This window comes from Selaginella moellendorffii, unplaced genomic scaffold, assembly GCF_000143415.4.
Source record: "Selaginella moellendorffii unplaced genomic scaffold, v1.0 SELMOscaffold_10, whole genome shotgun sequence".
NCBI lineage: Eukaryota > Viridiplantae > Streptophyta > Lycopodiopsida > Selaginellales > Selaginellaceae > Selaginella > Selaginella moellendorffii.
In genome coordinates this window covers 2,304,454-2,328,015 of record NW_003314271.1, presented here as the reverse complement: position 1 = coordinate 2,328,015, position 23,562 = coordinate 2,304,454, and the positions used below count along the sequence as shown (strand labels likewise).

At 50.3% G+C, this 23,562-nt stretch overlaps 8 protein-coding genes and 1 non-coding gene across 14 annotated transcripts; 4 read left to right on the top strand and 5 right to left on the bottom strand.

Annotated features, from left to right (window-relative positions):
* Window positions 1-3,757: 3,757 nt before the first annotated feature.
* LOC9631443 (putative protein TPRXL) lies at window positions 3,758-5,742 on the bottom strand. Of its 2 annotated transcripts, XM_024673201.1 has the most exons (3): window positions 4,321-5,742; window positions 4,044-4,189; window positions 3,758-3,975 (listed from the first exon to the last, which is right to left on the bottom strand). In XM_024673201.1, exon 1 carries the CDS (start codon window positions 5,727-5,729, stop codon window positions 4,725-4,727), a length of 1,005 nt encoding a protein of 334 aa, XP_024528969.1. In that variant the 5' UTR covers window positions 5,730-5,742; the 3' UTR covers window positions 3,758-3,975; window positions 4,044-4,189; window positions 4,321-4,724. The 2 variants fall into 2 exon arrangements, with proteins under 2 accessions (XP_024528969.1, XP_024528968.1); XM_024673200.1 differs by having other exon boundaries at window positions 4,044-5,742.
* LOC9631442 (fibroin heavy chain) lies at window positions 5,684-16,275 on the bottom strand. The gene is given in 17 exon segments (XM_024673030.1): window positions 5,684-8,057; window positions 8,649-8,776; window positions 8,867-9,176; window positions 9,398-9,499; window positions 9,911-10,048; window positions 10,280-10,451; window positions 10,685-10,846; window positions 12,214-12,337; window positions 12,471-12,542; window positions 12,664-13,978; window positions 14,032-14,127; window positions 14,173-14,301; window positions 14,351-14,728; window positions 14,781-15,005; window positions 15,056-15,154; window positions 15,201-15,800; window positions 15,852-16,275. Coding segments are annotated over 17 exon segments (6,735 nt in total). The 5' UTR covers window positions 16,218-16,275; the 3' UTR covers window positions 5,684-5,738.
* TRNAR-ACG lies at window positions 8,153-8,225 on the top strand. Its single transcript has one exon. It is a non-coding gene; the product is annotated as a tRNA-Arg (tRNA).
* Window positions 16,247-17,135, bottom strand: LOC9631441 (mavicyanin). The gene is made up of 2 exons (XM_002968220.2): window positions 16,958-17,135; window positions 16,247-16,870 (listed from the first exon to the last, which is right to left on the bottom strand). The coding sequence occupies exons 1-2, from the start codon at window positions 17,121-17,123 to the stop codon at window positions 16,527-16,529; spliced, it is 510 nt and encodes a 169-aa protein (XP_002968266.2). The 5' UTR covers window positions 17,124-17,135; the 3' UTR covers window positions 16,247-16,526.
* A 202-nt stretch (window positions 17,136-17,337) lies between these two features.
* Window positions 17,338-17,712, bottom strand: LOC112345738. Its single transcript, XM_024673029.1, has one exon. The coding sequence runs from the start codon at window positions 17,710-17,712 to the stop codon at window positions 17,338-17,340; it is 375 nt and encodes a 124-aa protein (XP_024528797.1).
* Window positions 17,713-17,862: 150 nt separating this feature from the next.
* LOC9650505 (PLAT domain-containing protein 3) lies at window positions 17,863-18,813 on the bottom strand. Its single transcript, XM_002968219.2, has 2 exons — window positions 18,603-18,813; window positions 17,863-18,393 (listed from the first exon to the last, which is right to left on the bottom strand). The coding sequence occupies exons 1-2, from the start codon at window positions 18,714-18,716 to the stop codon at window positions 17,959-17,961; spliced, it is 549 nt and encodes a 182-aa protein (XP_002968265.2). The 5' UTR covers window positions 18,717-18,813; the 3' UTR covers window positions 17,863-17,958.
* A 63-nt stretch (window positions 18,814-18,876) lies between these two features.
* On the top strand, window positions 18,877-20,272 carry LOC9631440 (ribosomal RNA small subunit methyltransferase H). 2 transcript variants are annotated; one of them, XM_002968517.2, is made up of 5 exons: window positions 18,877-19,209; window positions 19,268-19,498; window positions 19,545-19,613; window positions 19,665-19,857; window positions 19,916-20,272. In XM_002968517.2, exons 1-5 carry the CDS (start codon window positions 18,913-18,915, stop codon window positions 20,245-20,247), a joined length of 1,122 nt encoding a protein of 373 aa, XP_002968563.1. In that variant the 5' UTR covers window positions 18,877-18,912; the 3' UTR covers window positions 20,248-20,272. The 2 variants fall into 2 exon arrangements, with proteins under 2 accessions (XP_002968563.1, XP_024528967.1); XM_024673199.1 differs by having other exon boundaries at window positions 19,545-19,857.
* Window positions 20,273-20,275: 3 nt separating this feature from the next.
* Window positions 20,276-22,057, top strand: LOC112345786 (loricrin-like). 2 transcript variants are annotated; one of them, XM_024673196.1, is made up of 3 exons: window positions 20,276-21,601; window positions 21,664-21,887; window positions 21,966-22,057. In XM_024673196.1, exons 1-2 carry the CDS (start codon window positions 20,328-20,330, stop codon window positions 21,854-21,856), a joined length of 1,467 nt encoding a protein of 488 aa, XP_024528964.1. In that variant the 5' UTR covers window positions 20,276-20,327; the 3' UTR covers window positions 21,857-21,887; window positions 21,966-22,057. The 2 variants fall into 2 exon arrangements, with proteins under 2 accessions (XP_024528964.1, XP_024528963.1); XM_024673195.1 differs by having other exon boundaries at window positions 21,664-22,057.
* On the top strand, window positions 21,995-23,539 carry LOC112345787 (ribosomal RNA small subunit methyltransferase H-like). Of its 3 annotated transcripts, XM_024673204.1 has the most exons (5): window positions 21,995-22,073; window positions 22,130-22,247; window positions 22,306-22,542; window positions 22,850-23,105; window positions 23,174-23,539. In XM_024673204.1, the coding sequence occupies exons 2-5, from the start codon at window positions 22,158-22,160 to the stop codon at window positions 23,521-23,523; spliced, it is 933 nt and encodes a 310-aa protein (XP_024528972.1). In that variant the 5' UTR covers window positions 21,995-22,073; window positions 22,130-22,157; the 3' UTR covers window positions 23,524-23,539. The 3 variants fall into 3 exon arrangements, with proteins under 3 accessions (XP_024528972.1, XP_024528971.1, XP_024528970.1); XM_024673203.1 differs by lacking the exon at window positions 21,995-22,073 and having other exon boundaries at window positions 22,080-22,247; window positions 22,865-23,105; XM_024673202.1 differs by lacking the exon at window positions 21,995-22,073 and having other exon boundaries at window positions 22,080-22,247.
* Window positions 23,540-23,562: the final 23 nt, after the last annotated feature.

Genomic DNA, 23,562 nt, shown 5'->3' with positions numbered 1-23,562 from the left:
CATTGGCCGCTGGGACTCCCCTCGCGCAGCAAAGAAGCCCCAACATCCACCGACAGAGATGATCCCGTCTCCGTAAGAGCTAAGATCCCCACTAAGTATAATTTTGTCACACATCGCACCCACAGTACTGTGACATCTCCCTGTATCTCTCTTGGATCGCCACCCATCACTGGCTCGTCTCTCTTGACGGCGCTTGAATCGAGCCTTCTCCAGCTTGAGATCACGATGAACAACACCACTCGAGTCGAGTGAACGGCTTTCAGTCACTTTCAGTGTTTCGGCCAGCTTCTTGACAATCTCAGCACTTCCTTCTTGCTCAGTGGCCCTTTCATCGCTCCATAAGGCCACACAGTTCCATGACAATTGTTCCAAAACAACACCTTCCATCTCCAGGACCTTGGACAAGATCCGTCTCTCCCTCGGGGGGGCTGAAAGGGGAGAGGAAGGACCGGGGGTGTTGTTTTGGACTGATCGTGGCTCTGAACTGCGTCGCTCATCACGTCCTTTTCCTGTCCTGTCCTCTCCTCTCCTTCAACGCCAAATTTAAGGTAAAGTCTCTTCTCCTCTCAGTATTTCCTCTAATGGGCAAATGTTTGAGGTATTCTGTTTTAACTTGAACTTCTGTGAAAAACTTTTTTGTGAAGGCTTTAGTACGGAATGATGATTCAGACTTTAGACCACTGACACTCAACTACATAAGACGCCATCATGTCTTGGAACCACGTAGTTGAAGTCTCTAAAAGAATGTCACCAGCCAGGTCGGTGCAAATTGTTGTGGGTGATTTGAGATGTTGAACGCGGCGGTCGAAGGTCACAACAAGAACAAGATTATCTGCTGGATCATATTTCCTACTGATCCATACAGAGTTTACAAGGGCAAAATCTGTCAACAGCATTTCAGGTTCGTGTGAACTTGCTCTACCAAAAGTACTCGTGTTCATTTTTCGTTTTCTTTTCGTGCGTGCAGGCTAGCACAACTCGTGCTGGGCGGTGGCGAAATTCAGCTGGGCAAAAGAGGTGGATTGATGGTATGTGAACTTATAATCTCCCGTTTTTCCAGGGTTTGTACTTTTAGTCTGGCTTAAACCAAAACTAATCTTTCAAACCTTTATGGAGTTATGGAGTGCATTTTTATTTCTCGACTTCTACCTTAATTTCATTTTTATATTATGGTGAAAATATTGATGTTTTTTTTCATTTGTTTCTCTTTAGGGGCTTCTTTTTACAAAGATGATTTATCGTCTATTTTTGCTGATCGATCGTATTTGGGATGGGGCTGCACAAGTATGGCCGTGAAACCTATTGCCTGTGGGGCATTCCTCCCCGCTGGCAATAGCTGGCCGGCGTGCTTGCTGTATTCTCTCACCAAGTTGGCTTCCTCCATTCTCGTCCTCGACCGCTCCATACAAGTCACTCTTTGGTGGCATACAAGAGCTTGGGCACCACCAAAACGACTCCGGATCTTGAGGCTGGTGCTCTTGCAAGTGGAACTCAATCTGCAAGATGAGGAGGCGCTACTTCCCGGACGAGGACTTCTCCAAGCCTCCCAAGCCCTTTGGTTCCACGGGAAAGAGTGACAAGCTTGCGGCTTAGCGTGTCTCTTTTCGTCTGGCTTAATCGATTGTCTAACCTTTATGGAGGTAAAACTCTTCAATATTTCTAAAGTAATGCAGGGTCCACACATTTTCTACCTTATCCATTATGGTGAAAATATGCTTTACTAGAACGATGTTTTGTTTTTTTTCTCTTTAGAAGCTTCTTTTACAGAGATGTGGGACTAATGTTTGTTCTTCATTTATTGTCCATTTTTGCTGATCGATTAGCACACATGAGTTTAGGCACTTCCAGAACCAGTGTGATTTGTGGTGAACATGAGATTGTCTCGACTCCAGATCTTGTGCACTTCATCCTTCCAAATGATTATTACTTGCTCCTTTGCTGCTTGGAACTTGAATTATAAAGGTTATATGGCAATAAGAAGGGTCACTAATTGTAATCACTATATTTGAACAAATTTTGTTTTGCTTAACTTGACCTCTTTGAACCAACTCCTATCCTTCACAACATGCCTCTCAACTTTTGAATCCAGCACCAGACTATTAGAAGTTTCTAGCAACTAAGCATACTATTGGATCAACCTAGCATCAATATCTGCCTTGATCATGTAGTGGCAGTGCTGTGGACATTGACAGCAATGATTCAGTTTCTCAAAAGCTTTACTAAGTGCCAGGATTTTCTTGCTTCACTGTAGCCACACCCCTTTTCCTCCAATTCCTGAAAACGATGACAGAAATCTTGAAAGAGAACTCTATCCTCCTTGCCAGTGTAGCACTTTGACATGATTTCTGTGTCAATCACTGCAATCTTTGTGGTATTCCTTGTCCCGTAGCACACAAGGAGGCGCTCCTAAATTTCTGCAGCAGACTCAACTCTTGTTGCATATGCTAGATGCTCTGCTAGCTTTGATCTGATGATGGCTTGAGCAGTCTACTCCTGATTGCTACTGCGAGTGGACTCAGTGGCTGAAGAATCAGTGCCTTCAGGAGATGTAACCACGTCCCACACCCCCAGCTGAGTCATTTGATCCCTCTAATACTAAAACGCCTTGAGCCATCAAATGGCTGGAAGAATGGTAACAGCCAATTGCTCCATCAACAATGAGAGCAAGAAATAGGAACAAGAAAGAAAAGAAAAGTAATGAGCCACAAGCCTGAGCTCTGATACAATGAAGAGAAAATGAGTTACTATTCACGAGTCAATCAGGCTCTATATACAAGCTATTCCTGACTGATTGGTGTGTGGTTCCTGGAGACCCGAGCAGATCAACAACTGCTACCTTCCACAAAAAGGGCAACAGGAAAGAAGAAGAAGACTTGCTGGCGACAACGATGGAGGATTTGCTGGTGGAGTTTGAGACCTTGCACTGGGAGGTGATGGAGCGCATAAGAACTCGCAGGAGAGCCGACGTCTCCACCCAAGTAGCTCGTGCCATATCTAGCGCATGACGTTTCCCCTGGCGTGCTTGATCGAGTTTGCACTGGCGTTAGAGCAGACGATCCAGACAACAATGACGCTAGTGTGGTTTGATCCGGTGTTGAAGCGGCAGCTTCAGTAGGATCCAATAGTTTGTCAGCTGGCGAGCAGACGCTAGTAGCGTCCAGCTTTACCAGGATCATCACCATCAACTCTGGCAAGTGCCATACTCAAAAGACTCAAAGACGCTTTTACCAGTTCATACGAGCGTTATGCAGCCTCAGGAGTGTACGCGTAACAAACCTGCTTGTAACAAATTCTGAAGAAAGTGAAAGTGAAAGCAACTGTGAAGCATGCAATACCTGTTTCGCTCTAAGAAGTTTCAGCCTCAGCCCAAACTCCAGCCAAGAGACTAGAATGAAATCAGTCTCTTCTCTCGTCTGAAATATGTGATAAGAAAAGACCAAAGATAGAATGCAAAATGCTTACAGGGAGAGTCCACTAGCAGCTTCTTCTCTTGCTAGAAACAAAGATCTACTAAGAAGAATAGATCCTCGTTCATAGGATTGTGAACGGTATTCTAATCTGCACAAGTAGACAAGTGAAAACCATGACTCTTACCCTGGTATAGCCAAGCCGTGCCATGAATCTTGCGTAGTAAAGTCTTCTCGGAGCGTCGTATTCTCCAGAGCTGGTCTCGAGAATGAGGCTGTAACGTTTACCATCGCCACAAACACGTAAAACTAGACCTTCGAATCCACACAATGAAGAATAGAAACGAGTAAAACCCGAAGGAACCGATAAGTTTTTCACCATTTCTACATAGCCACCTCTGCTGGGTACAAACCCCGAAAAACAAGTCTTTGCTACTCACAAGAAAAAAGTACCAGTCACTGGAAGCTTCACCTCTCCTCATCTTCCAGGAATCCACCTCTTTTGCTCAGATGAATTTCGCCACAACCAGCTTGCTTGCTGCTCCGCCCAGCACGAGTTTGTGCTAGCCTGCACGCACAAAAACAAAAAGAAGAAAGAACACAAGAGTACTTCTGGTAAAGCAAGTGTATGCGAACCTGGAATGCTGTTGATAGATTTCCCTTGTTGTAAACTCGTATGGATCAGCAGGAAATATGATCCAGCAGATAATCTTGTTGCGACCTTGGACCGCTGCTTTCAACGTCTCCTCCCACAACGATTTTCACCGACCGAGGCAGCATCTCTAAAGTCTCAGAATCATATTTCCGTACGAAAGCCATCATAAAAAAGGTGTTCACAGAAGTTTAAGTTAAAACAGAATGCCTCAAACATTTGCCCATTACAGGCAAATGCTGAGAGGAGAAGAGACTTTACCTTCACTTTATATCCTCGCAGCTGGAGCTTCTGGATGAGCTGCCCGACTGGTAGCACCCACGACCACAGCGTAAACTCGGAATTGGAGATGGTGAATTGGGCCCCCCGACGAGCACAAGGCTCACATTCTAACTTGTGGAAGAATGTGACGGATCATCCGCGCAAGCGATGATCAATCACAAGAAACCTAACGGAGTCGAATTCTTCGAAGGCCGAGACTTACCACTTGGATCGTGCATTGAATGGCTGCCATGAGGTTCACGCTTGCGCCATAGATATTCATATTAAAATATTTGTTTGAATATAATCTAATCCAATGTATCAAATAGGGCTTTACCTCCATAAAGGTTTGGATAAATAGAATAGTTTTCAGACGAAAAGGTGGCAATGGCAAGCTTTGTCGATCACTTGTCACTCTTTCCCGTGGAACCAAAGGGCTTGGGAGGCTTGGAGAAGTCCTCGTCCGGGAAGTAGTGCCTCCTCATCTCGTCAATCGAGTTCCACTTGCGAGAGCCGTCGGGAAGAACAAAGCCGCCAGCCTTTGGATCCGGGGCCTTGTACGTTCTCTTTGGCGGCGTGGAGAAATCCTCGTTTGGGAAGTAGTGCCGCCGCATCTCGTCGATCGAGTTCCACTTCCTGGAGCCGTCGGGGATGACGAATCCACCCGCGCTGGGGTCGGGGGTCTTGTATGTCCTGCGTGGCGGCGGCTCGTTATCGCAGTTTGGGAAGTAGTGCCGCCTCATCTCATCCACCGACGTCCACTTGTTCGTGCCGTCTGGAAGCTTGAACTCGGGCATTGGTCCCTTGTTGATCCTGTTTCCAGCAGCAGCTCCTCCTCCTCTGGATGAACCAGCAAAAGAGCTCCTGGTTGCTGGAGATTGCGACGACGGGGGAGGAGAAGAGGAAGACGCGTAAGGATTTGCTGGCGATGGCGATGGCGATGGAGAAGGATTTGGTGGCGTCTGAGAGCTTGGTGGTGGTGGTGGAGCGCCAAAGCCATAAGAACTCGCAGGCGTGCCGACGTCTCCACCCAAGTAGCTCGTGCCATATCCAGTTCCAGTGCCAGGTAGAGCCGAGCTTGATACAGTCTGAGGGGACAAGCTCGAAGTTTGGCCTGGCGTGCTTGATCCAGTCGAAGCAATTGGAGTAGACGATCCAGACAACGACGACGCTAGTGTGGATTCTCCAGAAGCCGGTGTTGATGGTGATGATCCCGTTAAAGCTGGCGAAGTTGACGATGATGCTACCAGCGTCGGCTCGCCAGCTGACGAACTACTAGATCCTACTGAAGCTGCCGCTTCAACACCAGAGCCACTCGCGGAAACTGACAGTCCCGCACTAGATCCAGAACTCTCTGCTGCGATTACCAGCGTCAACAACATTGTATTCAATCTTAGAAACCAAACCATACTCAAAGACTATATACCTGAATCAAAACTTGGAGCCGCTCCAGGGGCTGCCGCCTGCGAGCTAGTTGAAGCAGCGCTCTCACTCCCATATCCCGTGCTCGGGCTCGAAGATGGTGCGCTGTTCCACTCCGTGCTCGGGCTGGAAGATGGTGCACTGTTCCACGCCGTGCTTGGGCTCGAAGAAGGTGCACTGTTCCACCCCGTGCTCGGACTTGAAGATGGTGCACTGTTCCACGCCGTGCTTGGGTTCGAAGACGGTGCACTGTTCCACCCCGTGCTCGGACTCGAAGATGGTGCGCTGTTCCACGACGGCGTTGTCGAGGATCCAAAGTCTGGAGAGCTGCTCGTTTGGTAGCCGCCACTCGTCGAGGACCCAAAGCCCGTAGAGTTTCCTTGGTAGCCTCCCGTCGCTGTGGAGCCAAACGAGCCTCCTGTGGAGCCTCCCGGATACGAAGAGCTAGGCGTGGTCCCGTATCCGGGCGAGGAAGCTCCAGGATTTCCCCCGAGGAAACTTGTAGCCGAGAATGGCGTTGTGGAGCTGTCCGGCTCTGTGGATGGCGGCGGGGGTGGCGGCGTTGGAGCGGTGCTCATCCCCTTCCTCCACCCAAAGTCAGTGCTTGCGTTGGGCGTCGTCGGGTTGCTGTGGTATCTGGGCGTGAAGCCAGGCGAGCTCCTGCCGAATGAGCTTCCGCCACCAAAGGAGCTCCCGCCAAAGCCGTTGGAGCTACCATAGCCGGTTGAGCTCCCACCAAAGCCCGTCGAAGAGTTTCCACCGAAACCACCGCCAAAGCCACTTCCAGTTGAAGAATTGTCACCAAAGCCACCCGAAGAAGTCCCACCGAAACCAGTGGAGCCACCAAAGCCGCTTCCAGTCGAAGAACTTTCTCCAAAATTTGTGGAGCCGCCAAATCCGCTTCCAGTCGAGGAGTTCCCACCGTAGCCCCCACCGAAGGTACTCCCTGCTGACGAGCTTCCACCATATCCGGTTGAAGCATTTCCAGCCCAAGAATTTCCCGAGCTTCCATATCCAGTCGAGGAACCAGCTCCACCGTAACCCGTGCCAGAACTGGTAGAACTTCCCGAAGAGTTTTGACCATCACCAAAGCCCGTCGAAGAGTTTTGACCATAGCCAGTCGAGGTGGATGAGTTTCCTCCACCGTAGCCAGTGGACGCGTCTCCAAAACCAGTCGACGATCCATAACCGGTCGTGGAGCTCGGGGTTGTGCCAGTCCCATAGCCAGTCGATGCCGGGGACGTTCCGCCAAAGCTTCCATAGCCGGTGGACGCGGAAGAAGTTCCGTATCCGGTCGACCCAGGCGAGCTATAGCCTGTTGATGGGTTTCCACTATAGCCTCCGGTAGTCGAGGACGTTCCAGTACCATATCCAGTCGAGGGCGTCGTTCCAGCACCATAACCAGTCGAGGACGTTCCAGCACCATAGCCAGTCGAGGACGTTCCAGCACCATACCCCGTCGAGGGCGTCGTTCCCGCACCATAGCCAGTCGAGGACGTTCCAGCACCATACCCCGTCGAGGGCGTCGTTCCAGCACCATATCCAGTCGAGGGCGTCGTTCCAGCACCATAACCAGTCGAGGACGTTCCAGCTCCATAGCCAGTAGAAGAAGCTCCACTCGCGCCATAGCCACCGCCATAGCCCGTCGACGAGCTCACACCATAGCCACCCGCAGGAGCACCAGCGCCTCCAGTATAACCAGTGGTCGATGGAGTAGCCGGAGAAGCAGCCGCATCGAAAGTAGTAGCAGGAGCACCACCAAGTCCACCAGAAGCAGCACCGCTTCCAGTAGATCCTCCACCGGATAGAGCATTCGCATCAGCTTCTCCACTAGAAGCAGCCCCTTTCTGGCCAGAATAATCAGCGCCACCGCCAGGAGGAGCCACAGAGCTACCATAGCCCCCACCGGGGCTATCTACGCCACCAGCGCTTGGATTCGCCCATGTCTTCCCAATCCTTTTGTCGATCGAAGAGCTCCCCGTGCTGTAGACGAAGTTCTTCTTGTCCTCCTCGGTGGCATTGGGATTAATCCAGATGTTGTTGTTGTTGCTCACGCCGCCGCCATAGCCGGGGCTAGAACCAGCTCCAAAGCCCCCACCACCGCTCGAGGCGCTGCTATCGGCGCTGTAGGAGCAGCATCTGGTTCCATACCTCGGATTCGCGAAGAGACGAACTGGTGCTGGCGATGGCGCCGGAGCTGGAGACCCTAGCACGCTCTTGCGCAATGCCGCAGGGCTCTTCCCCGGCCGGGAGGCAGGGAATGCGGCCGACGGCGCCAAGCTTGGCGCTCCCAACAGGACCTGGCTCGCCATAGCCTAGGGTTTTAGAAAAAAATATCTTCCACCAAAAACCCTTATGGTAAAAATTTAAACCTCCTAGTAGGAAAAACTCTAGGAGGTTACCAACATGTGACTCCATGGCCCAACGGATAAGGCGCTGGTCTACGGAACCAGAGATTCTGGGTTCGATCCCCAGTGGAGTCGTTTAATTAAGGACTGTTATTAACTTGTTAACCTTTTGTCAATAGCAGTGAGTGCGCAAAACCATTTAAAAGAAAGCGCTAATTATACTTGCTGAATGGCTGTTATATCTTTTATTTTCATGAGGGGACAATCCCATGATTAGAAGTCAAATGCCGAAACTGGATGTACAATATTTCAAGTGATGCCATTAAGTTGCAACTTCATTCCATGGCACTGTCAGCCTACATAAACGCTTGTGAAGCTTAGTGTGAAGGCATGAAATAGAAAAATACATTACCTTGAGAATAAACTCCTGGAGCTCGAACAGATCATACTGTACTTCGGTCCCTAACTCCTCTGGGATGTCCTTGGTGAAGTAAGAGACAGCACAAACTCCTCCTAGAGGGATCGATTATATAGCAGGAATGTGTAGGTTTTGTTTACTTCTTGAGAACCAGAACTCGTGCTCAATTCCACCATTCCATCCGCTAATAGCTCGCCCACCATCTCGTCGACACGCTGGCGTTCCTCCTGATCTGGACGAATAAAAGCTCGGGTGGTAGGAGGAGCTCCTGATTCCAAACAAATATGGTGATACACCCCAGTTTTCTCACTAGCCTCTCAAGCAGTAATCTGCTTGCGAAATACATGAGGATAAAAACTTGCAAGTACCTTTACGTCGTTTGGAAGTGGAATTTCGGCCAAAGCATCTTCCACTTCTGTGGATATTCTGCCCTCCTCACCAGAAACTTCAGCATCATCTGAGTCTATGGACGAAGCGGCAGCTTGCTTCATTGCTTTCCTCCTGCCTTTGCTGTCATTTTTCTCCTCCAGTCCTCCAGGGTCTGCTTTCTTCACTGATTTCTTCTCCCTGGCTTTCTTCCCAGGGCTTCGCTCCTTTGGCAAAGCTGTCTTTGCAAGCTGAATTAGTCGCTGCTCCTCAAGAACTCCTAGGGTCACCACCTTGAGCAACTAACCGCGAGCATTGAGCTGCCGAAACTTGCTGAAACTGATGAAAAGGTTGCACATCCAGCCCGGTATATGTCTTTCCCTTGGACAGAAAATTCCATCCACTTTATTCCAAAGTTAACAACGATGTTTCCTAGAGTCTGGAGAATGTCAACTCCAAACACCATATTGACGGCCCCCATCTCAAGGACATGGAACGTCCCCTCCATCTGATATCCTCCTACCTGTATGTTGCATCGGACTTCTGCCTCTGACAATAAAGTCCCACGAACAGTAACCTCCACAACTAGTGGCCTTGGCAGCAAAGATGTAGTGAGCTTCAGCTTCTGGAGCCAACGTTGTTGATAAACATATATGATGCTCCAAAATTGACCAACATGAACATGAGGTACTGTGGATGAGCTTTTCCAACAAACACATTCAAGGCAATGGATATGATCGAAGCCATCTTTTACTTGATCTTCGGCACTCATACTATGGTGATTTGGCCTCCAGGATAAAGAAATCTCTCTGGGTGTCCAGTTGCTCTGCGGAGCAAGGAGCCAAGGTGCCGTCTTCATAAATGTATTAGCACCACCTTCTCTTTAACTGGACGTTTTGTACACACTTCTTCAACTGTAGAATGCACTAGTGGACAAGAAATAAACGTTGATGAAGTCCATGATGATGACACCAACAACGGCTTGTTGGTCCACTGGTTCCGTCCTTGGCATAGAGGATCATTCCACAATGTCAACCAAGCCTCCATCAGAGCTCATGCGGGCGGGCGCAACCTCCGGAACTCCATGATCGCCGAATCTTGTTTTCAACCATGTTTCATTGAACTCTTGTAACGATTGGACCGCAAGATGTATCGTTGAAGGGTAAATACGCCACTGCTATTAACACAAACGAGCAGCCTTTTGAATTCTTCCCATGAGGGAGCCACCTTGTACTGTTCAAGAGCGTAGTACCAGTTGGATGCTAACCCCTTTAAGTATATCGATGCAAAAGGAACTCTCTTTCGCTTTGGAACTTCCATGATGGTGAATTAGCCGTCAAAACCACAAGTCCACTCTTGTAACACCATCCGATCATACTCCCCCGCATAATGAGTTAATAGGAACCTGTCCTTGTGGAGCCAATGATCCAGCTCTGGGCTCCCCCGCAGCAATCCACCGCAAGTCCTGAAGAAGCACGGAGTGCTTCCCTAGGGCCATGATGGAGGCCACAAGAAAGTTGGCGACAGCATCCCCCCAGTGCTGAAATGCCAGGGAATAAACGTTGCCACACTGTACACTGGCACAGCAGTCACGTAAGGTGGTGAACTAGAATTCACCCCCGAAGTAGAGGTGAAAGCTGACAGGGGAAATGGGAATGTTGGGACGTTGGCAGCTGGGTCCACAGACACAAACAAAGGCTGGCCCTTTGTAGCAACTACCAATCCTCTGCAGCATCCTGGACTCTTGCCCTTGCCCATTGGAAAACACCCCCAAATTTGGATCTGATGTGTGTTGCCAAATCTTCCTGACCTCCCTCTCAATGCATTTCCATCTCCTCTTACTTGAGTTGGACCTCCAAGAGGTTCCACATGTGCTGTCTCCAAAGCTCCTAGGACTTTCATATCCATCAACTTATTGAATCGATCTTCAAAGGACATGACCAGAATCTCCACCGCTTCTTCATCTGAAGATCTGTCGGTTTGACACTGGCTTCTTACTCTTGCGAGAGAGAACCAAAAATGCCATGGCTGTATCTACCTGAGAACCATGATCAGGATCCCCTATAGAAAAGAAAAGATCACCCTTTCCTCATACACTTGAAGGAATTGAGCTTGTGTTCTTTTGCAACTCCAGTCCTCTCGGTTCTTAAGAAGTAAAATAACCTACCTCTGCCACCTCACATCCCTTCTATATGTTATTGGTCTCTTACACCTCCCTATTGGCTACATCACACACCCCTAGACTGAAATCCACTTTTCTATACACACAAAGCTCGGCTCTTTGATCTTGATCCCTAGGCACAGTTGGCAGCTGGATGCTATCCACGTCCTGCGAGGTTGAGCAAGCAGTTCTTTCTACACTAAGCTAACTAATTGCAGGGGCTATCCTCCCCCGACAGAATATTCAAATTTTGATCACATGTACAATAATTGTGTTCTTCATGCCAGCTGCATATCCATTCTACAAATCAGTGATTAGTTGGTTTACTAACGTTTGTTGTTCTAATCGTGGGTGTAGGGACTTGTTTCACAACATCCCTGCTCGTCAACACAGTTCCCTTGTCGGATCAACCCTCCTTCCTCTAAGCAGCAGACTCAAGGCACTCCATCCATTGCATATAGACTTTGAGTGGAATGCCTCAAGCTATGACATACGGCCCAAAATCTTGGCCAGTGGCACTGGCCTTGGCTTATCAACTGGAAATGCCCAATAACATATCCAGGAATATGCCCAGAATTATACTGATGCTCCAACAAGCAACTAATAGCTGGAAAAGAATCCAAGTCTAGCACATACAAAAAATAAATGATGGATGATGAAAATGGAGATAATAGAGAAACAATGGGAATAAGGTGTGAAATTTGAAAACACATAGAAAAACCAGGAAAAAACTATAGGGTCAAACTAGAATCTGACTACGAGAAAATGGAAAAATGAATAAATGACAAGAGCTTAAAAAATGAAGGAAGCTAGAGAGTGTCAAACTGGTTCTATCTTGAGAACCATTGCAGTAAAGTATCTTTAACTCCCATAATCAGTTAGCGATATATATAGAAGAAAAGGTGGCAGATTATTGATGTTAACAGATTATTCATGCCAAAAGCTGATGCTTGCTGAGAGAGGTGGAATGAGATTGAAGCCACTTCATAAAACATGCCTAGATGCCTCTGTACACAAAGCCCAACTAGATATTGGAAATCTCAATTTGCTACTAAATAAAAAATGTTATGCTATATGTAGAGGAAAATGAATCTTGAGCGTCATAACTATAGACCATCCTGATGAGTAGCTTCAATGTGGAAAATTGCTGAACGTTTACAACAACACAGCATGCCTACAGTTGATTATGAATCAAGTACACCATGAAAGGAATAAACGCTTCGAAATGTTCCACTATTTCATCAGAGAGCAGATTGAAGAGAGGAGGTGAAGCTGAAGTACATTTCTGCTTACTTTTGAAATCTGCCAGTTACTGGTTTCACAAAGGGAATAGCGATCTGATAACAAAGGTGAGACCGAGTGTTGGAACAACTAGCAACAGCAATAAGTTAGGTTGTGAACTCTGGGGAAGCGAGCTCTTGGTGCTTTGTCTCACGTGGAGTGCGCAATGCGTCTCGGAAACGAGCATTCCACAGCATCCTCTCTATAAGACAACTCAGCTCATTCCCTGGATGAAGCAGCAAAAGTGTACGAGAGGCCGCCGAATTCGTCGCCTCAGACGCCTGCCACGATAATCTCATGTTAATTAATCTTACTTATTAATTAACACAAATAGTCTTCATTTTTTCAGCTCGTTTGACGATCACCTTGATCGTTTGGAGTCGAGTTTCCAGCTTCATAGCCACGAGAAGAATTCTGGTCACGCGCGTTATAATCGCGGCCATACCCGGGAGAGTTTTGAGAAGCCGCTCCATAGCCGCTGGAGCCATAGCCGCCACCTTGGGACGGGTTGCCACCATAGCCATACGAGGAAGGGGCTTGACTGGATCCATACGAGCTTTGAGAGCCTCCATAGCCACCACCCCCAGACGAAAATCCTGTTCCTGTGTTCGATGTGCTTGAACCATACCCATTGCCGGGATTTCCACCGTAGCCGCCACTAGCATTGTTGGTGGAGGCAGAGTTGCCATAGCCGTAGGTAGTCCCAGTAGCCGAAGGAGAATTGCCATAACCGTAGTTGCCGGAAGTTCCATAGCCAGTGTTCCCAGCCGACGCACCATAGCCAGGTTGAGATGGAGGAGGATATCCTCCTCCGGTTGAAAAAGGAGGAGGATATCCTCCTCCGTATGAAGGAGTTGTGGCACCGGTTGATCCTCCCGAGCTCCCGGCACCTTTCCTCCAGCCATAGTCAGTCCCTGCGTTGGGAGTCGTCGGGTTGGCATTGTAGCCTCGAGCTCCACCAAATGATGTTTCTCCAAAGCCACTCGACGAATTTCCTCCAAATCCTGTCGACGAGTTCCCTCCGAAACCACTAGAAGACGTTCCACCGTATCCAGTGGATGGAGACGTTCCACCATATCCAGTAGATGAAGACGTTCCACCATAGCCAGTGGAGGAACCAGAACTTGCACCAAAGCCAGCTCCATTGTATCCAGTGGATGAACCGGAGGTTCCACCGTAGCCAGTCCCGCCGTGGCCTGTGGAGGAACCAGCATTTCCACCAAAGCCAGTGGAAGAGCCAGTGGCGTAGCCAGCATCCCTGCTGTTGGAACCGTAGCCAGCGTCCCTGCTGTTGGAGTTGGACCACGATCCAGATCCACCGTAGTTTGAAGAGTTACCAAAAGTGGAACCGTTGTTTCCACCATAGCTTGGAGAGCTATAGCTTCCTGACCTGTTGCCATACGAGGATCCACTGTTATAGGATGACCCCCCATAGCTCGAGCCTTCGCTTCTACCATAACCACCTCCACTGTTGTATGAGGAGGAACCATAACCGGAACCAGTGCGACTTCCTCCATATGAAGAGCCTCCAAAGGACGAGCCACCCCTGTTGCCATAAGATGAACCGCCGCCGTACGAGGATCCGCCACTCCTAAATCCTCCACCGAAGCTCCTTCCTCGACTGAATGATGACTGGAAGTAGTCTTCTTGTAAATCGGGAAGCTGCCAAACCTCTTGTCAGGAACAAACAGCAAGAAACATAAATATGTACTTACAACTTTTACGGCAGTGAGAACATTGCTTCCAACATTTTGAAGTGCAAGAATCTCCTTGGCAAGATCTTCTGGAAGATCGAACACCCCTCCGGTGGCCTGTTCACGCGGTCAGAAAAAACATGCAGAAAGGTAGAAACATACCGTCGAACTCGAAAGCATTGTAACTCTCCCCATGCTCATTCCTGCTTTGGAGCTAAGTTGCATTACAGCTGACGAGACCGCACTTGAGTCAATCAAATTTCCACCGGTCAGCTGCAAAGTCATGTATCCCTGCAGCGAACACCGTTAGTTCCACGATGAGAAGAACAAGATTAATTACCTCCTCGTATGTCAAGAGCGATCGTTTCGGAGGGAGTTGAGTAACACCGCTAACATGGGCCATAGCTGCTGCAAGAGCGGTAACGCCCTGCTCTTCCAGTAGTTTTTGCGCAGCAGGCAGAAAGAGCTTTGCGAGATCCGGGTGCACGCTTTTGATCGACTCCGACGCATGATCAGAAGAACTGGCAAGTACATCCTCAGCCGCAGGCGGGCCTATAGCTTCAAATTTGCAGCCAACTTCGCTTTCAATCGTGCGTAGGACCCTCTTTTGATTAAGAGTATACATAAGTATACAGGTCCCCTTCTTGCCCGCTCGGCCTGTTCTTCCGGATCGATGAACGAAAGTTTCCGAATCTCCGGGAACCTCGTAATGCACAATCTAAAGTAATAACTTGTTAAAACAAGGCCTCGCAGAGACAAAGTTCACTTACGAGATCCACATTTGGAATGTCAAGCCCCCGAGCTGCAACATCCGTTGCGACTAGAACGTTGAATCTCCCGTCACGGAACCCACTCAGGGTCTTCTCTCTTTGGTACTGAGAAATATCCCCATGCAAGGCTTCACAACCAATGGAACGGCTCATCACAGCAGCAACATCGTCCGTATCTCTCTTCGTCTTCGTGAATACTATGGCTTTGCCTCCTTTCGCATAGACCTGTAAGTAAATATTATTTATACAAGTCCCAGTCATTAAAGTCGACAAACCGTGAGAAGATCGGCCAGAAGTTTGTTTTTGGCGAGGTCATTTGTAGAAACTGCATAGAGCTTGATTCCTTCAGCAACTTTATCCTCATTTTCACCGACCTGTTCTTCGGTGTCAGAAAACGAACAAGTCAAATGATACACTTACCAGGTCTATCATTGTTGGATTCTTAAGATACTTGCTTGTTAAGTTCCTTATCCAGCTCGGCATTGTCGCGGAGAAAAGCATGGTGTGACGCTGAAGCGGCAACTTTTGCATGATTCTCTCGACCTCCTCGGCAAAACCAACAGCAAGCATCTGATCCGCTTCATCCAGGATCGCAAACTTTACTTCGTTCAGTCTCAAGTCGCCCCTCTCAAGCATGTCGATGACTCGGCCGGGAGTTCCCACCACCACTTCAACACTGGATGCTAGTTGCCTTCGTTGGCCTTCGATACTAACACCACCATAGATGCAAACCACAGATAAGTGTGGAGCTGCGAGCACAAGCTCGTTCTCAACTTGTTTCGCGAGCTCCCTAGTTGGTGCCAGAATGATTGCTCGTGGAGTTCCCGCTGGTCTGGATTCAAAGAAAAACAAAATCAAGCATTGTGTAGTACGATGTCAGGCTCACCTGAATTGCATACTACTCTTTTCCCTCGATATGTTATCCAGGATTGGAATCCCAAAGGCCAGCGTCTTGCCAGTTCCTGTCTTGGCACGAGCGATGAGATCGAGTCCTTGCATTGCCGGTTGAAAGACAGCTCTCTGGAACGAAACAATGAAACTTAACGACGTAGAGAATTAGATCTCACATACCTGGATAGGAAACAAATTCACAATGCCCCTCTTGGCAAGGGCGTCCACAATCCTGCTGTCGATGCCCAAGCTCGCAATAGCGAGCTCCTCGCTCGCGCTCGCATTCCCTGCCGAGAATGATGGACTGTCGCTGGTGACAGTAAACCCGGACAAGCTAGCCAAGAGGGGCTTGCTACCGGCGCCATTGCCCAGGCAAACGATCTTGGCAGGGGCCGCGGAGGAAGAATGCCGGAGGATTACGATTGGCGGCCCTAGCAGCGGGAAACTCACAGTCTTGCTGAAGACGCCGGCGCTCCCGAGCTTGGACGCTGCCGCCGACGATGGCGCTGGCGACGCGGAGGCAATGCTGCCAAGGACGCTCGCCATTCCTTTGCCCTAATCCAATCCTCCGTCGCTCATCCAAAGCCCGTCTGGGCGAGATCTTTCATTCAAGGCACACGAGTGCTCCACATCAAGGGTTTTACAAATATCTGGATTGGGAATATCCAGAGTTGATTCTATAGTCAAACTGTTGTTGACTAGCCCTAAAAGGTTGCCTAGAGTTGACTAAAGGAAGAAAGCTCTCTCCCTTTTTGTTTATCGTTTAGTGTGACTCCCAGATGCTGTGCCGTTGGCAAGCGTGAATCCTCACGCATTCTCGGCCATTCTCTCGATGATCTCGCCTTTTTTTTCGATCTAGATCACAAGCAGCAAGAAGATTAGAGCCAAAAGCCCCAAACTCGTGGGAAGAGCGGGCCCGTGACGCGGCCCAAAATCTGGGAAAGAAGACCGGGCGGACGACGAGGGCGACGAGAAATCTGATGCTACCGATTGCGAACTGGAGGCCACTGACGCATAGATCGCCACTTTCATGCCCGTGATGCAATGCCCCGGGATCCCGCAGATGAAAAAGTTCTTGCGCGCTGCCAGGGTGATCGCCCGCCCGCTCAACAAGCTCTGGACTGGATTGTGAATGTTGCACAGCACGTAATCGATCTCGTTCACCATCAGCACCGAGTGAGATCCGCTGAAAACAAACACTGTTCCCGAAACCCAAGATCAATCAAAGACTGCCCATGGAATGGGAATCGCTCGGATTCCTCTTATCATTCGCGAAGAGCTCTTACCGACGCTATCGCCCAATGCGAACGGGTACTTGGCCGCCCATTGCGTGTAATTCACGTTGAGATTCCAGCCCAGATTGTCGCCCACCTTGTAGAGTGCCGCGCTCGCTGCGAATCGCACCAAAAACCCAAGAACAAGGCCAAGAACAAGGGATAGAGATCGACCCATATCGCACGCTCGTGCTCGCTCGATCGAGGCCACTATTCACTACCTTTTTCATCTCGATGGACTTCCGTGCAAGCAGATTCACTAAAAAATCACACAAATTCCACTCCATAATTCCAAGAACAGGGTTTCCAGTATGTTACATTTCTCCGTTTGGAGAAGAGGGAAGAACAACAAAGACAAGGTATTCACAATGGAATTCCATTCGCCACGATTTCTATTGCGTGGCCAGGCGCGAGGCGATCGAGGAGTGGTACATCGTGTCGTGGTGGGCATCCAAGCCCTTAAGCCGCTGGCGAAGAATCCTGAATTTGTCCGAGGTGTTCTTGGCTGCTAGATCTACATTTGGAGCGAGTTCTTTGGCATCGTCTTGCGCAGCCCAGTCCTGCTGCTGCGACGAGGAGGAGAAATTGAAGAGAGGACTCCACCACGCCTTGCCCTTTGCGGTGCTGCTGCTAATCAGATCCATCACTGCATCCTTTTGTGAGGACGAAGAAGCCACAGACAAAGATGGAGAGGAAGATCTAATTCTCTGCTCACTACCACGAGCGCGGATCGACGCAACTGGGACGAAGCTCGCGATCGCCGCCATTCCTTTTCTCTAGCTAGGTAGGGTTTTTCTGATGCGCGCTTCTTTAGGATAAGAACCCTCGCTTCTTTATAGCACTTTTCCCGTGACCTTTTCCCACGGGGATATTCTCAAAATATCCCCAGGATCCGGCGCATATACTCTTGCGCCACGTTGACCTAAACCTGGGCTTTTCGATTCCCGCGTTTGTCGTTATTTAAAAAACTGGCACATTCGCAGGGATATACCTTATCCACGGAGAGTTCCGTACTAGGCTTGCTGGATGCTTGGATCGCCGTTGCCCTGGCACTTATCGACGGTGGCGGAGAGCTCGTACGGAGAGGTGTCCGTGGCGAGCCACTGCTCGATGGTGAAGAGGCGCTGGGAGCAGCCGAGATGCGGGCCCGTGATGCTCACCTCGGCGTAGTTGACGTACCAGCCGTGGTGGCTGCCGGATCCATCCGAGGTGAGGACGAGCTTGCAAGGGGTGGTGCTCAGGCAGGAGCCGCGGCCGCTAAACACGTCTAGATTGCCGCGCTCGAAGTAGTTCCAGCCGCTCGGCATCAATCCGCCCCATGTCTCGATGTTGTCGATGGTCAGGCTGTTGTTGTAGGTGTCGATGAGCTCCACGCTCATGTTGGCGTCGGATCCGCCCTTGAAGATGCTGCCGGTGCGCACGTAGATCGTGTAGACACAGTTCCCGAGCTGGAACACACCGAGACGATGAGGAATTTCGAAAGGATTGTCCAAGAAGTGGAGAAGAGAGACCGAAATATCGATCGAAAGATATCCAGACAGACAACCGAGAGAGAAGAGATCGAGAAAGAGAGGAAGATCCAGAGCGAAATATCGGCCAGGGCTTAGAACAAGAGATCGAGAGGAAAGGGATTGCTACTTCAAGAAAAAACGCTTACCGATTCGGAGTTTTGCGCTCTAGATCCCGCGAATGCTGCCGCGGGATTGGAGAGCGCTATCGCCAGCGCCAGCGCCGATGCGACGATCGAAAGCCCCCACATTAGAGTCCACATTGGAAAAAGCCGAGGATGGATGGATCGACAGCACGAGAAGAATGTGGGCGCTTCAATGTGAGGAATCGATGCCCTCAAATATCATAGAACCAGTCAAATAAAGAGGCATCTCGTCGGCATCCGCTTGTAAGAATCTTTTTTAGTTTTTCCTTTACCATTCATACGAGGAGTTTTACCTCGCTAGGGTTCTTGGGAGATGCTGCATTGTTCTCCCTTCGTGTCTCCAACGGTTGGAAGCGCTAGGGTTTGCCGGATTGGATTGCTAGCGGTCGCGAGCGCCTCGATTTTGCAGCGGAGGGGATTCAGGAGCCTTGCCGCCGCTGCTGCGAGCTTGGAGTCCGAGGTCGAGGAGGATTTCACTCCTCAATCTGGGGAGAAGAAGAGATTGCCGCACACGCCCGTCCTGGTGAGGCAATTCCTGGAGCATTTCGAAGGAAGAAGCGTCAAAACCTTCTTGGATTGCACTGTGGGAGCTGGAGGCCATGCTTTCGAGGTAACAACTCGATTGTCAATAGAGAAATGGTAGTGAATTACACTCCATCCTTGCAAAGATTATCCAAGCGCATCCAGAGCTGGAGACGTTCGTGGGAATGGACGTTGATCCCTGCGCGCTCAAGCTGGCGAGACAAAGATTAAGCGATCTCTCAGGTAGCATGGCGAAGGTGGATCTTTTCCATGCCAATTTTAAGAACATGAAGAAGGATCTCAAAGAACGAAATCCTGAGCTCTTGGAGCGGGGCTTCGATGGGATTCTTTTGGACCTGGGACTTTCGTCAATGCAGGTAAGCCGTGAATGCCAATCTTTCTAGTTTTCACTTCCTTTTCCAGGTTGACGCTCCCGAGCGAGGCTTTAGCTACTACTTGGATGGACCTCTGGACATGAGAATGGATTCGAGTGTAAGTCTATTTCTTCATCGTGATAGAGATCTCACGGGAACTTGCTTGCAGGATGTTCTTGGGCTCACCGCGGAAGCCATTTGCAACAACTGGTCCGCCGCTGAGATTGGCCGCATCTTGCGAGAGTATGGCGAGGAGATGCGGTGGAAGTTCCTGGCGAGCCGGATCGTGGACGCGCGGCTCAACGGCGGGATCAAAACAACGAAAGATCTCGCCAGCGTTGTTGGAGGAAGATTCACTTCAGGTAAGGCTTTACACACACCACTCGTGGAACTCATATCTTACTTCTCTCCTACCGGCAGGGAGATTCAAGAGAGCCAGGCACCCGGCAGCTCGGACGTTCCAAGCGCTAAGAATCGCCGTGAACGACGAGCTCAAGTCACTGAGGTCCGCGATCGGACAAGCGAGCAGCTGCCTGGCTCCCGGTGGTCGCCTGGCGGTGATTTCTTTCCACAGCCTCGAGGATCGCATCGTCAAGTACCAGTTCAAGGAGCTGTCGCTGGTGTTCGACAAGGTGGACTTGGCGTTCATGCTGCTCACCACGAGCCCGATCACGGCCGACGCCGCGGAGATCGAGAAAAACTCCCGGTGTAGGAGCGCCAAAATGCGAGTGATCCAGCGGCTATGCCGATGAAAGAAAGCCTCGTCCAAGCTTGCAAGAGTTTGAGGTTTAGGGTATAGGGTGTAGGGTTTTTGGCCAGCAGCGAGCGAGCGATGGCGGCGAGGCGGCTGATCGTCTTGGGCGCTGGGAAGCTCTGTGGCGGTAGCGCGGCGGCTTCCAAGATCGCCAATCCATCGGCATTGGTGCTCGTTCATCACAATTCCACTTTCAACAGCGATGGAGGTAATGGTTCTGTGCCTGGCGGAGGCGGCGGTGGCTATGGGGTTGGGGGCGGCTATGGCGTGAGCCCTCCCCCACAGGGCGGCGGTGGAGGTAACGGTGGCTACAGTGCTGGAGGATATGGCGTTGGCGGCGGTGGTGGCTCGACTCCTGGTGGAGGAAGCGCGGCGCCACCATACGGTGGCGGAGGCTCTCCTCCTTCTGGTGGAGGTGGCGGTAGCTACGGCGTTGGCGGAGGCTCTAGCGCGGCTCCACCATATGGTGGCGGAGGATCTCCTCCTTCTGGTGGAGGTGGCGGTGGCGGTGGCTACGGCGTTAGCTCAGCTCCTCCATACGGTGGCGGAGGTTCTAGCTCGGCTCCTCCATACAGTGGCGGCGGATCTCCTTCTAGTGGCTACGGCATGGGAGGAGGATCAAGCTCGATTCCTCCATACGGTAACGGGGGCTCTAGCTCGACTCCTCCTTCATACGGAGGTCCTTATGGCGGTGGAGCCGGGAATGTTCCTCGATCAAGCAACTCCACCACCTCGGTTCCTTTTCCAAGCAACAGTAGCGGATCAATCCCTCCCTATGGTGGATCAGGCAACTCCACCCCTCCCTATGGATCTTCTCCGAGCAACAACAGCGGATCAATGCCTCCATACGGTGGATCAAGCAACTCCACCACCTCGGTTCCTCCGTATGGATCTCCTCCGAGCAACAACAGTGGATCCTTTGGTGGATCTTCCAGCAACTTTAACAACAGTAGCAGCTCAATCCCTCCCTTCGGTTCTTCCAACAGCATGAACAACAACAACAGTAGCAGCTCCATCCCTCCCAATGGTTCTTCCAGCAACATCAACAACAACAATAGCAGCTCCATCCCTCCCTTTGGTTCTTCCAGCAACACCAACAACAGCAGCAATAGCAGCGGCATTCCTCCGTATGGTTCTCTCAACAACAGTGGAGGCAATCCTTATGCTGGCGGGGCCGTGAACACAAACATGCCACCGTATGGGAATCAAGCCGGTGCAAGCAACAACTCGTCGAGCCCTCCATTCGGCGGTAGCGGTGGTAACTTCAACACGAATCCCCGAGCTGGAAAGACTTGGCCGAATCCAAACGCTTCATCTCCTCCGCCACCATCTTACTCTGGAGGAGGACGCAGGTGCAGCTTTTTCTCTTTTCTTTTTCTTTCTTTCACTCATCGCTCTTGGTTTACTTGCCCAGGGGGAATCCACATCCGACTGTTCCGAATCCTTGGTACCGCGACGCTAATGGAAACTATCCCAACATGGATCCAAACAATCCTCCCAAGCCGCTGCCTGGAGCGACCAAGTACGCGGGTGGAACTTATGGCGAAGGACGGCCACGCACCATCATCGACGACATGAGGAAGAAATACTTCGGCGAGGATTGGTGAAGCGAGCCATCCGAGGATGAGAATCGTCGAGGTAAAAGCTAGTTCTCTACATAGATCATAGTGTTTAGAGCTTCTCTTTCGAGATACTTCGTTACTTGTTTCTTCTCAGGTAGTCGAGTGATTTAGAAAGAAGACAGAAAGCAATCGAATTGTAACTTCTCTCTCTCTGGATCCAAGAAAAGAAGGTGATGTTTCGATGAATCGATCGAATAAACTGGTGAGGGTGCTGAGATAATCTCTAATGCCCTTGACAATGATCAAGCGATGGTACAGGAACCTCGCAGCGATTTACTCGCCAGTGATGATCAATCCGGTGCTCCAACACTTAAAGCCGAATCGCCTGGAAACGTTTGTGGATTGCACGCTGGGAAACGGAGCTCACGCGTTCGAGGTAATGGCTCCATTCTCTTTTGATCGAAAGAAACATCGCTCTCTTTCTTTCTCCACAGATCATACGGACCCATCCCGAGCTCCGGCAAGCTGTGGGATTGGATCTAGACCCCGACGCGGTGTTGCTGGCCAGACCCAAGTTGGAAGCCGCCGCCGCGGGGAATGCCCACCTCCGCCTCCACTTTGCCAGTGTCAACTTTAAGTGTCTCAAGCTCCAGCTCAACCAGATCGATCCGGGCTTGCTCCAGCGAGGGGTGGACGGGATCTTGATGGTGTTGGGTCTCTCCGCAATGCAGGTATGGCATGCATAGCATGGAAACCGTTCTTCTTCTTGAGTTTCATGGTTGGATTTTGTGATGAATCTGGTTTGCTCCTCCTTTCTTGCTCTAAAATGCGCCATTGTCTCCACTTTCTTCTTGGCTGATTTGTTTGTTTTTCTTCTACGTTGTTCTGGTTCTTAGACTCTTTTTCCGAGTTCTTGCGTTTTTCTTCCTGATGAATTTGAAGTGATTTTGCTCTTGAATTCTTGGTTTTCGCTTTTGCATCATAATCTCTTCTTGCTAGTGGAAAGAATAAAGAAAACCATGCCACCATCTTTGCAAGCTTTCTTTTTTCCAGCTTAACACTCCCGAGAGAGGCTTTAGCCACACCATGGACGGCCCTCTGGACATGCGATTCGATCGACGCTCCCGGATGACAGCCGAGATCATTCTCAACTCGTGGAACGAGCGCGAGCTGGGACGACTACTCCGGGACTACGGCGAGGAGCAACACTGGCAAGAGCTCTCTCACTCCATCGCCGAGACCCGCCTCAAGAAAGGGCCCTTCAAAACCACGCTCCAGCTCGTCAACTTCATCGGTAAGATCAAGCTCCTCCATTTCTTCTTCTTCACTTTGCGAAGCTCTTCCATTTCTTCTTCTCTATAGATCGCAGGAAACAAAACCTTGGATCCAAGCCACCGAGATTCGAGGACGAGCATCCCGCGCTGCCAACGTTCCAGGCCCTGAGAATCGCCGTGAACGACGAGATCAACACGCTCAAGATCGCCATACCCCAGGCGGCCTCGTGCCTGGCGCCCGGCGGCTCTCTCATCGTCATCACCTCTTACGGTCTGGAGGACCGGATCGTGAGCGGCGAGTTCCAGCGCCTGGACAAGCGGGTCCTGGAGAGCGAGTTCCAGATCGCCCACGTCCGCCCCATCGAGGATCTCTCGCAGCAAATCTCCAGCCAGAGGTCGCAGATGCGAGTGCTCCAAAGACTCTGGAAGAGAACGTAGTAGAAAATCTGTGTATTCTCTTACTCTTGGTCCGGAGAG